Source organism: Lutra lutra, chromosome 2 (assembly GCF_902655055.1).
Source record: "Lutra lutra chromosome 2, mLutLut1.2, whole genome shotgun sequence".
NCBI classification, from domain to species: Eukaryota; Metazoa; Chordata; class Mammalia; order Carnivora; family Mustelidae; genus Lutra; species Lutra lutra.
In genome coordinates, this window is record NC_062279.1 from 118,625,456 (window position 1) to 118,638,051 (window position 12,596).

Below are 12,596 nucleotides of genomic sequence, written 5' to 3' on the forward strand. Positions count from 1 at the left end.
GAAGGTCTGATATCCAAGATCTATAAAGAACTCCTCAAACTCAACACACAAAACAGATGATTACATCAAAAATGGGCAGAAGACATGAACAGACACTTCTCCAAAGACGACATGCAAATAGCTAACAGACACATGAAAAAATGTTCAACATCATTAACCATCAAGGAGATTCAAATCAAAACCACACTGAGATACCACCTCACGCCAGTTAGAGTGGCCAAAATTAACAAGTCAGGAAACAACAAGTGTTGGAGAGGATGTGGAGAAAGAGGAACCCTCTTACACTGTTGGTGGGAATAGAAGTTGGTGCAGCCACTTTGGAAAACAGTGTGGAGATTCCTTAAGAAATTAAAAATAGAGCTACCCTATGACCCTGCAATTGCACTACTTGGTATTCACTACAGATGTAGTGAAAAGAAGGGCCATCTATACCCCAATGTTCATAGCAGCAACAGCCACAGTCACCATACTGTGGAAAGAACCAAGATGTCCTTCAAAGGACGAATGGATAAAGAAGATATAGTCCATATATACAATGGAGTATTATGCCTCCATCAGAAAGAATGAATACCCAACTTTTGTAACAACATGGACAGGACTGGAAGAGATCATGCTGAGTGAAATAAGTCAAGCAGAGAGAGTCAAGTATCATATGGTTTCACTTATTTGTGGAGCATAAGCAATAACACAGAGGACACTGGGAGATGGAGAAAAGTGAGATGGGGGAAATCGGAGGGGGAGACGAACCATGAAAGACTGGACTCTGAGAAACAAACTGAGGGTTTTGGAGGGGAGGGGGTCGGGGATTGGGTGAGCTTGGTGGTGGGTATTAAGGAGGGCACATATTGCAAGGAGTACTGGGTGTGGTGCATAAATAATGAATCTTGGAACACTGAAAAGAAAAATAAAATAAAATGGAGAAAAAACAAAACAAAACAGGAGTATTATGGTGGCCTTAAACACGTGCCTCTCAGAACTCCAACTATAGGAAGCATCTCTGATGGGTGTCTCTAGCTACTGAGCTCTATCTAGATCCCAGGACCCTGATGAAGACCACACCTCCCACAGCTGCTTCCAGATGAAGACTGAGCCCAGTGGGGATATGAAGGCAGGTCCCCTTCTGGGAGACCTGGGACTCTTCTGATAGGAGACCAGAGGTCTCCCCAGAAGTCTTGCCAAACTTTCCTCACAACTGCCCAGCTGTCCAGGATGCATCTACAAAACACTCCTTCCTTCTTCACCCACCTCCACACTCTCTCTATTGAAGTATAGTTGACACACGATGTTAACTTTGGTTTCAGGTGTACAACACAGGATTCAGCTACTCTGTATGTTGTGCTGTGCTCACAAGTGTAGCTACCATCTGTCCCCATACAGTGCTGTTACAATACGACTATATTTCCTATGCTGCAGGTTTCATTCGCATGACTTATTCATTCCATAACTGCAAGCCTGTGTCTCCCACTTCCCTTCACCTCTTTTACCTATTCCTCTGATCCCCTTCTTTTCCCTCTTTTTCACTCTAGGTCAGACTTGTGTGGGGGTCCACGGGTCCCCTAGCTCTGTCTCCTTTTATCTTTACAGGGGATTTCCTCTAATAAATTTCTTGCATATTTAATCCAGTCTTGGCATTTTTTCTTGGAGGACTTGGGCTAATTTTGACATCTAAAGCTTTTTGCACAGTGGCTATCAATGGAATGTACATGAGTATATCCTTGGAGAGACAGGGACATGGAGCTGGGGCTCACTGAGAAATTTTTGTGCTTTAGAACTAAATGGGAATCATTGCACGTTATATAAGCCAAAGACAGAAAAGTACATCAGAGTCACAGTAATAGCAGCCCATACTGACTTAATACTTACTATGTGCCAAAAATTTTCTGAAGCATTTTGTGTGCATTATCTCATTTAGTCCTTACTACAATCCTGCTATCAGTATCCCCATTTTACAGATGAAGAAATTGAGGCTTTAAGAGGTTAATTCATTTACAAAATGCCCCACAGCTAGTAGATGGTGGAACTTCAATTTCAATCAGCCTGACTTTAGAGTCTACACTCTTTTTCTACTCAGTATGCACAGTTGTTTTTTTTTTTTTTAAGGATTTTATTTATTTATTTGACAGACAGAGATCACAAGTAGGCAGAGAGGCAGGCAGAGAGAGAGGAGGAAGCAGGCTCCCCGCTGAGCAGAGAGCCCGATGTGGGGCTCGATCCCAGGAACCTGGGATCATGACCCGAGCCGAAGGCAGATGCTTAACGACTGAGCCACCCAGGCGCCCCTGCACAGTTGTTTTTAATACTACTTTTTACAGTGTTACTAGTATATATATTCCAAGAAGGTTTAAAGAATTAATTCTATGCAATTGTCATTTTATGATAAAGATGTGCATTTAGGGGCGCCTGGGTGGCTCAGTGGGTTAAGCCGCTGCCTTCGGCTCAGGTCATGATCCCAGATCCTGGGTTCGAGCCCCACATCGGGCTTTCTGCTCAGCAGGGAGCCTGCTTCCTCCTCTCTCTCTGCCTGCCTCTCTGCTTACTTGTGGTTTCTCTCTGTCAAATAAATAAATAAAATCTTAAAAAAAAAAAAAAGATGTGCATTTAAAAATTAACATCAAGGGACGCCTGGGTGGCTCAGTTGGTTAGGCAGCTGCCTTCGGCTCAGGTCATGATCCCGGCGTCCTGGGATCGAGTCCCACGTCGGGCTCCTTGCTCATCAGGGAGCCTGCTTCTCCCTCTGCCTCTGCCTGCCATTCTGTCTGCCTGTGCTTGCTCTCTCTCCCTCTCTCTCTCTGATAAATAAATAAAATCTTAAAAAAAAAATTAACATCAAGTTAACTGACATGGAATTACAGCACTAAAATATCATTTTTCCTTCTAATTGGGTGGCTCTTATGAATAGAGGCACAGAAACTCCACAACGTCCCGCCATCTGGAAATGAGCTAGTTGCCCTTCTGAAATTTGTAGGCAACCCAAGTCCCAAAACCTTCCTGTGCTTTATCTTACTAACGATATGGTTCTGATAATTATGTATAATGTTCACCCTGAATATTTATTTTTTAGTTTTACGCTTAACATTGCAAGTCCGTCCTCAACGTGTTATTTTAATTTATAAAGGATAATTAGTGGGTTGGTTGGACAAATACCAAATGAGTGATGCTTTTCAACTGAAATGGCTGGTCTAAAAGAATGATTTGCTTACTGCTGACATCATAGAATTGCCTAGTGTTTCATCTCATGGGAGAGTGTTTGGATTGGCAAAGTGTTTAAGAATGAGCATCGAAGAGTCCCGAATTCTAGCAATAATTTCAGCAAGGTGATAAAGAGTCTGCTGGTGAAGTGTCACTATCAGTTCAGTCCTTTGTCAAAATGCTGAAGGCACCACACATCATTTTTAATTCAGAGGTCTGGCAACATTAGGACTAATGTCTCATTTTTATTAAAATAATAAAATATATTTTTATCACTTAAAGACTTTTTATTGTATTATTAGTATACAGGCTAACTTTAAAGGGCACCTGGGTTGCTCTGTTGGTAAGGGTCTCCCTTCAGCTCAGGTCATGACCCCAGGGTCTTGGGATCCACCCCTGCATCAGGCTCCTTGCTCAGGAGAGCCTGCTTCTCCCTTTCCCTCTCTGCTGCTCTCCCTGCTTGTGCTCTCTTTCCCTCTCAAATAAATAAATAATAAAATCTTTAAAAAAATTTTTTTTAAAGGAATAAAATGTTTAGCTGATATAAGGCATTAGTGAATACTTTTCAATACTGTAAAATTAGTTAATGGATCAGTTAAAATGATCCATTAAATTACTCTCTTTTAAGGTAATCACACTGACTTATGTATCCTTTATAAAAATCTTTATACTAAGACTGTCTTGGAATGATTTTAAAAAATGGAAAAATACCTTTTGTTTTGTCTGCAGAGAGGGAACACAGTATTCATCAGAAATAAATGGAGGAAGACTACACTTTTTTAAAATGCATATTTACCAGTAGAGGTCACTATCACACCAAATGGGCTTGTTCAGGTACCATTAGAAATTAGAGGACCAAGCTGAATTGGTAATAAAATCAAAATGCCAGTACATAAAATGTAATTATGTAGACTTATGCTGCTGTACAAATATTCAAAGGTAAATGTAGATAACTCATCATTTTATACTTTTTCTTGATCTTACTTTTTAAATTCATCTATAACATACGGTGTTGTCTTAGTTTCAGGTGTACAATATAATGATTAAACAATTCCATATGCTTCTCAGTGCTCATCAAGATAAGTGCATTCCTAATCCCCTTTATCTATGTCACCCATACCCTAACCACCTCCCCTCTGGCAACCACCAATTTATCCTCCATATTTAAGGATCTGTTTTCTGGTTTGTCTGTTTGTTTGTTCATTTGTTTCTTAAATTCCATATATGGTCATTTTATATCATTTATGTCATGTGTTATTTTCATATTATTTATAGGCTTTAGCATTCCAGAATTTTGTCATACCTATGGATATATGTAAACACATTAAATATACATGTTTATATTTATATATGTAGCAATTCATTATGCAATCTGAAAAGTGAAAGAATCAAATATTTTATGTGAAATTATATTAATATAATTTTGATTTATGATGCTATAAAATTTTTGTTGCTTTTTAGAAAACATTCCTGATAAAAAGCAACAAAAATTTTATAGCATCATAAATCAAAATTATATTAATGTTCTTCTTAGGAACAAGAAACTTCATCACTGATTTAGGCAGGAGATACCAGCCTTTAAAAGGGATACACACATAATCACGAAGACATGGACTTCCTATCACATATTCAGAAAGGACTCAATACTAGCGAAAGAACTAAATGTCCAATATGCCAGAAAATACAATGGCACACAGAGGGGTTTAGGAAAGAATACACATGGAAATGGGATACTTGTCATAACCAGCAATGCCAAGAGGGAAGCAGACGTCGGCTATGCAATTCTAACTTTATGAATGAAAAACTCCAGGTAGTAAAAAAAAATCTCTAGAGAGAACATGGTTTATCTACTTTTGACTATGCACCCCAGGCCCAAGCCAGCAAAAAAGTCCTAAGTCAGGTGTACCATGAGTTAAATGAATTCCCTTTCTGCCCCCAAGTTACATCTGTCCCTTTGCTAATTCCTCAAATTCTTTTAATCAGATAAAACGTATTTCATTGTATCAGACTGTTAAAATAATAGTTTAGAAGGAATGATTCTTTATTTACAAAGAATCACTTAGCCATCTAAACTTGAAGTCACTGTGGTCAACAGTGTCTCCATCTTGCTGAGGGAAGACATGAGAAGATAGGACACATGAAAGAGAGGAGGAGAAGAAGGGGATGGAAGACAGGTATGCAGGCCTCACACTGATCCCAGGGGTCAGTCTTAAGAGGGTTTGAACAAAACCAGGTTGTGCACTTTAGTCTTGTGTTCTAAACTCAGACAACTGTGTTTTGCAATTCTGCTTTACATGATCTACAGAAATGATTTTCATTTCCAATTTTTTTAAAGATTTTGTTTATTTATTTGACAGACAGAGATCACAAGTAGGCAGAGAAGTAGGCAGAGAGAGAGAAGGAAGCAGACTCCCTGCTGAGCAGAGAGTCCAATGCGGGGCTTGATCCCAGGGCCCTGGGATCACGACCTGAGCCGAAGGCAGAAGCTTTAACTCACTGAGCCACCCAGGCGCCCCTTGTTTCCAATTTTTTATTACAAATATTTTCTTCAAATTTTTTTTAAATTTTTTTAAAAGATTTTATTTATTTATTTGAGAAAGAGACAGTGAGAGAGAGAGCATGAGCTAGGAGAAGGTCAGAGAGAGAAGCAGACTCCCCGTGGAGCTGGGAGCCCGATGCGGGACTCGATCCCGGGACTCCAGGATCATGACCTGAGCCGAAGGCAGTCGTCCAACCAACTGAGCCACCCAGGCATCCCTTTTCTTCAAATTTTTAATGAACATTTTGAAATATACAAAAAGGTTGAAAGTCAAATGAATATCCTACTCTAGATTCAACAATTTTAATGTTTTACCAATGTATTTTATCTATATGTTTGTGTGAATATACTTGTTTAAATATATGAAATTTAGATATATGTACTAATTTATCTTTGCCTGAACCATTTTTATTTTTTTTAAAGATTTTATTTATTTATTTATTTGTCAGTGAGAGTGAAAGAGAGAGCGAGCACAAGCAGGCACAGCCAGAGAGAGAAGCAGGCTCCCCGCTGAACAAGGAGCCTGATACGGGACTCGATCCCAGAACCCTGGGATCATCACCTGAGCTGAGGGCAGCAGCTTAACCAGCTGAGCCACCCAGGCATCCCACCTGAACCATTTTAAAGTAAGGTGCAGATATCCTAATATTTCATCCTTAAGTACACCAGGATGTATCTCCTAAAAATAAAAACAGTTTCCTACTAACCACAGTATCTTCCTATTTCCAAAGAAAAGTAACAGCAATTCCCCATCAACTATCTACTACCTGATCCAAATTTAGATTTCCGATCGTTCTCAAAAACTGTTCATTGATAGCTGTTTTAATGAGAATCCAACCAAGATTTATGCATTGTGTTTGGCTGTTATGTCCAAGATATTCCTTCCCTCCATTTTGTTCCATGATACTAATTTTTAAAAAAGATCAGGCCAGTTATCTCATAGAATGTTCTGTAGTTTAGATCTGTCAAAGGTTATTTTTAAAGCACTACCACCAAAGAGCTTGGTTACTGAGGACTGTGCTAATTGCAACACCGTCCACTAAATGAAATAATGCTCTAAAAGGCCAACTGTAGTGAAAAAAATGTGAAACTTTAATATCAGATAGTAAACTTAAGACAATGTTCTATTTCCATGGTCATAAAAAGCTTTTAGATATAACATCAATAATTAGGGATAAAGTAATTTCAGACAAACGATTTTAGGAAGTGAAATAATTGGTAACAAATGAACAATGAAAATTATGATAAACAGCACTATACCCAAGAATTCCTGCCGCTTTATCCTGGCAGATTTGTATTTCTTAGAATATTCTGTCACTTAAACAAACAACACCAGTTTTTTGCTAAGGGTGAAAAGGGAATCTATGAAAGAACATTTGGTAGTTTACTCTAAATCCTTTCCCAAGTTCTTCGAAAAGCACAAATAAAATTGGGGCAGTAAGATCTCTAACCTCAATCATATCAATACTTTCTATTATCCACGTGATAATTAACAACAACAAAAAATTAATACAAAATTCTTAAGTTACCAAAAAAAAAAAAAAAAAAAAGACAAAGAAATGACCTGCAATAGAGATCTGGTTTGATTCTAGCCATTGGGTAGATGGCTATTGGTGTGATGGGGTTCATGGGCTTCCTTCTCTTATTAATTAAATCCCCATGGCTGATTCCAAATCACAGCAGACTCGAAGAGAAGTTTGTTCAGAAGCCTATCAAATTTCCAGTGAGGGTCCAATATGCAATATGAATTGCATACTGGAATCCAACTATCCAATATGAAACATGTAACTGCAATGCAGAACTTATGGATCTTAAATGAGCCAGTTCACAAAAATAACATACCCAGGTCTATACTAATCTGAACACCATTCACTGTTTTAGCAATTTTCCTATAGGTCTCCTACCTATAGGTAGGAGAAAAGAACCCTAGAACTCTGTCATTAAATAGTTAAGTATTTTCACAAATAAAATTATTGATGGTCGGGAGGAAGCAGCATGTAGCTAGCTTCTATGTCTTAAATTAAACAGGTCATGAAATAACCATGTAGCCAGCATTACATATACTGGCTTAAACAATGTAGGGGCTTGGAGTGCCAACACCCCACACAGTCAAAACCCCGCAGATAACTTCTGTCTCCCTCAAAACTTTATCAATAGCCTGCTGTTGACAGAAGACACTCTGATAACATATAGCGTCAACTGGCATATATTTTGTATGGTGTATGATTTATATACTGTATTCTTACAATAAAGTAGGCTAGAGAAAAGAAAATGTTACTCAGAAAATCACTTAAGGAAAAGACATCTCTAGTAGTGTACTATATTTATATATATAAAAAAAAATCTCTCAGTGGACCTCACAGGTCCAGTCATGCTGTTCAAGGGTCAGCTTGCTTGTGATAAAGACAGAGAATGAGTTATTTTACCTTGTTAAAGTATCTGACGATTTTTCTAATTCCTCACACTCCATGTGAAACACACTAGAAAAAGAATCCTGAAAACAAAGCGACAACACAGACTGAAAAGTAAGTTTGACAATGTAACGAAATCTATCTAGATATACACACGCAAGTCAGTGGAATTGATGAAAAACACCAATACTTGTGATCTTTTTTGAACTTATTCTCAGACTAAACCGACACAAGTACTCACTGCCTGACAGCCTCAGGTCGGCTGCCCGTGTTCTTACTGTTTCTGAAACTCACTTGCAAAAATGCTCATTTGCGTATTTTTTTTTTGTTCTTCTAGCAGGTGTTAATGAATAGGTTAGCTTCAAATTTTCTTCCCATTTATTCAAAATGCTCATGTTTTAGCTTTTATGCATACATTGATTGCTGTTTTTGGAGCTTTTTAAAAGACATGCAATTCAGTAATTTTTATGAATATTTAATGAAAATAATTGTGAAGGTTTTAACAACATAGAGAGGTACTTTGGAGTTCATTAAAGTTCATTAAAAAATAAAGTTCATTAAAAAAAACAGAATACATATTCATATCCATGCTTTATTTACAACTGAATAAAGATATAAAACAATGATATTAGTTTAATTTGGGGAGGGAAGAACTGAGTACTGTATTTTTCTTGCTTACATTTGGATTTTTGCTCATGTTGTTGAAATAATTTTAATCAAAAAGTTATAGTATAAATGATAATCAAGACACTTGATTCCTAAAATCAAGTTAAAAAGTGAGCAAAATATATGAACTGGCATATAAGTGAGCTATACTTCAAAGCACCAATGATGCAAGTCAGTTGCTGCCACAAAAGATGTTAACTGGGGGGCGCCTGGGTGGCTCAGTGGGTTAAGCCGCTGCCTTCGGCTCAGGTCATGATCCCAGGTCCTGGGTTCGAGCCCCACATCAGGCTTTCTGCTCAGCAGGGAGCCTGCTTCCTCCTCTCTCTCTGCCTGCCTCTCTGCCTACTTGTGATTTCTCTCTGTCAAATAAATAAGTAAAATCTCTAAAAAAAAAAAAAAAAAAAGATGTTAACTGGTAAAAGCACGAGATGACTGTTAATGAAGGTGGCATTTACGTTGTCTAAAAAAGGAGTGTCTTACATATGACTTTCAAATATTAAATGCTAACAAACAGGTCACAGAGCAAAAATTGTGAATTGACTTGCTACATTAATGAATTCTGACCTGAACTTTAAAAGGATGGCTACTTGTAATCATCTCCATATTAAGGACTTTATAACTGATTGAATATATGAAATAATAACTATGAGAATATTGATTACCTTATAGCACGGTATATTCATTTGATATCCAGTGAATAAGAATTAGACACGCACACACACTCAAAATGACTGAGATAATGTTGAGTCATATACTACAGTCTTACTATCTAAAACAACTTTTAAAATTTTAAGTATTACATATTTTTTATTATTCTACTTCCCAAAACCCCATCAATTCAGGTATCATATATGGATTACAACTGACCACACAGTGGTGGTGATCCCCACTCTCTTTCCTAACCCACCAATGAAGAGCCTATTCTCAGGGTCTAAAGAAAAAAGAAAATAAACAATGACCTCAAAAAGAAATATCCCAGGAACAGTGGCTCATAGGTTAAAAAGGGAAAGAAACTGCATAAAGGAAAACTGCCGTAGGCTAGGAGCTCTGATTCTAACCGCAACCTCAACTGGCCTGTCTAGAAGTAACCAGCACTTGATGAGAACACTGCATCTTTCCACACACATCTGTTTCTTTCTGTTACACATCAATGGATTAAAATCTACCAAGTAGAACAGTTAGTGGTTTTCCATTGCTGGTAAAAGATTTAGGACTGATAGGCACCTTTAATAATACTGCCTCTCTTGGGCCATACCTTTTGGCTTCTAAACAATTTCTGATAAAAAGAAAAATTTTTCCCAAGCCATTCAGAATGGGGCTCTACTTGCTCAGAGCAACCAGGGCACCACTATCCCTGATCACGATGGGTCTGCATACTGTAAGGACAATGTATTTCTCCATCAAGGAAGTATGGCCATTGACAAAAACAGCACACAGACATTCCCAAGGTAACCACTCAGTGGAGGGACACGAAGGTGAAAGGGTGCTTTGAAGGCACCCTCCAACCTCCTGTCTACTCCTTTCAACCAGAACAGCTCATACTCTGATTGGCTTTGCATACACAACTGTATATACCTGGGGTTCAGAGACATCTGAGCTAACGTGAGGTTTAAAAGTGACACTTTAAGGAATATAATTGCTGTCTTTCTAAAAATAAAAAAGTCATACTCTGTACTCACGGAGCAATCTTCATCCACTATGAAAATGGTGCATTTCTGCACCTGCATGAAAGAGATAATAGTGGCAGCTATTTTCTTTAGAATTACTTCTAATGATTGTTGTTCTTCAAAAATTAAGCTAGCAAGGTCAAGCAGCACCTAAACAGGAAAATTTAGAGCTTATTACTTAGTAAGTATTTGTAATTATTAAAGCAATACAATGATTTATATGGTTTATAAGTTGTTTATTTATAATCTAACAAGTTATAGCCAAGTTTGCATTCAAGTATTAAATATGTAAGTCTCTATTTACTAACAGAGCTTCCTTCCATATTGACTGTTAGTACAGTGGTTACAATCACAGACTTGAAAACCAGAGTCGCCTGTTTCTAATCCTGCCTTCCCTTCCTGCAAGCTTTGTGATGTAGGGCCAGTTCCTTAAAAATGGGAATAACAGTAAAAAATAATACCAAATCACAGGACTATTGTGAGGACTAAATATCCAAACATTTATAAAGCATTCTGAACAGCATCTCATACATGAAATAACACTGACATTGCTGTTGTTCCCAACTTCTGAGATCAACATTTATCAGCATTTTCACATAGCACAGTAAATATTGTCCAAAACAAAGTTATAAGAGCTCCTTTTGAGTTTTTCCTGGTAATCTTACTTTCCTTTGAATTCCACAGAATTTATTCTAATCTCACAAAATATTTGTGTGATGAGGAGGAAAAAAGGGTATCACAGAAAATTGACTGGAGGAGATACTATCCTAGCTGAGGCCCGAGAGATAAGCAGGAATTGTTTAAATGAGGTGGGGGAGGGAAATACTTCAGTCAAAAACAACTGAACTGAGAGAAAGTAGCATACTGCAAATCTTAATCAAGTCTTAAGAGAGAATCTAGAGCATAAAGAGGAGAGCTGGGGAGATGGGATGGCAGAGTCAAGTGGAGAAAGACCCTCAAAAGCCCTGCGTGTCTTTAGAGGCAGCTTGCACGGTGATGGGACTGCAGGAAGAAAATGACAGCCTTGCAGCTATGTTTGTAAACATGGGGACTGGATTAATGGGTGGCAAGAATGGAGCAGGGACAACAGTTAGGGAGAAACTACAGTTAAAGGCAATGGAAGATCCAGTATCTTATTAACACAAGTTCAAGAAAGAGAAAATGGGGTGTGGGAGAGAGGGATTATCAAAGAAATAATGAAAAAGAATTATATAAAATGGAAGAGTTTGAGTCTCCAGGTGGAAAGGGATGTCCAGGTACCAGCATGATGAATGAAAAAAAAAGAGACTATAAAATTAAATTATAAAAGCAAAGAGAAAAATGATCTGAAAAGCTTACAGACAAAAACAGAAAACAAAACAGAAAAAACATCAACACAGAGTCAAGAATCAGAACAACAGGGATGTTAGTTAGATGACAAAGCACCACTCTAAAGTCTGAGAAACTGATTTTTCAATTTGGAATTTTTTACCCAGCCAAAGTGGTAGGATGTTACAACAGGCATTTTCACACTATGCAAGGACTCAGAAAACTTACCTGATCAATACTTTCTCAAGTAATTATTTGAGAATGTGCTGCAGTAAAATAAGGATACAAACTGAGAAAGAAAGAGTTATGGGATCCAGGGAATAACCAATGGAATCCTTCTGAGAAAGCAGTGAAGGAAAATTCTGTGATGACACCTATGCAGTAGGCATGGGGAAAAACAGCTTAGCTTGGAAGAGAAACAACAGAGAACCTCAATTTGGAGATCTCCAAGAAAAAGAACTCAGCAGGATGCCTAAATAATGGGGAGTTTTTGGGGAAAAACCAACCTACACTAGAGCAAACAGATCAAGGGGAAAAAAAAGAATGCAATTCAGAAACATCAGGAAAAACTAAAAGTCGTATAACAAATGTAATAAGAACAACATTTACATAGTCATGGTACTTATAAACACTCTATTTTAAATCACAACTCTAGAATTAAACTAGACAAAACTTACTAAAAGCTAACCATGATTGCAGTACAATATATATGTTATTGTCATGGGCAACAGAAAAAGTCCAGATGGGAAAAGCAGAGGTAAGGAGTAGCAGTTGGGAAGGAGAGATGAGGCATGCTAAGATCCTCATTTTACAAAG

The 12,596-nt window shown here is 37.8% G+C and overlaps 1 protein-coding gene across 4 annotated transcripts in view; it reads right to left on the reverse strand.

Moving 5' to 3' along the window:
- Positions 1 to 12,596, reverse strand: part of PDE5A (phosphodiesterase 5A) — a 149,920-nt gene that overhangs the window by 73,514 nt on the left and 63,810 nt on the right. For all 4 annotated transcript variants that reach the window (XM_047718327.1, XM_047718329.1, XM_047718328.1 and 1 more), the window contains exons 6-7: positions 10,485 to 10,622; positions 8,155 to 8,222 (exon numbers count right to left, since the gene is read on the reverse strand). In XM_047718327.1, coding sequence (XP_047574283.1) covers positions 8,155 to 8,222; positions 10,485 to 10,622 — 206 coding nt within the window. The remainder of the gene's footprint in view (positions 1 to 8,154; positions 8,223 to 10,484; positions 10,623 to 12,596) is intronic.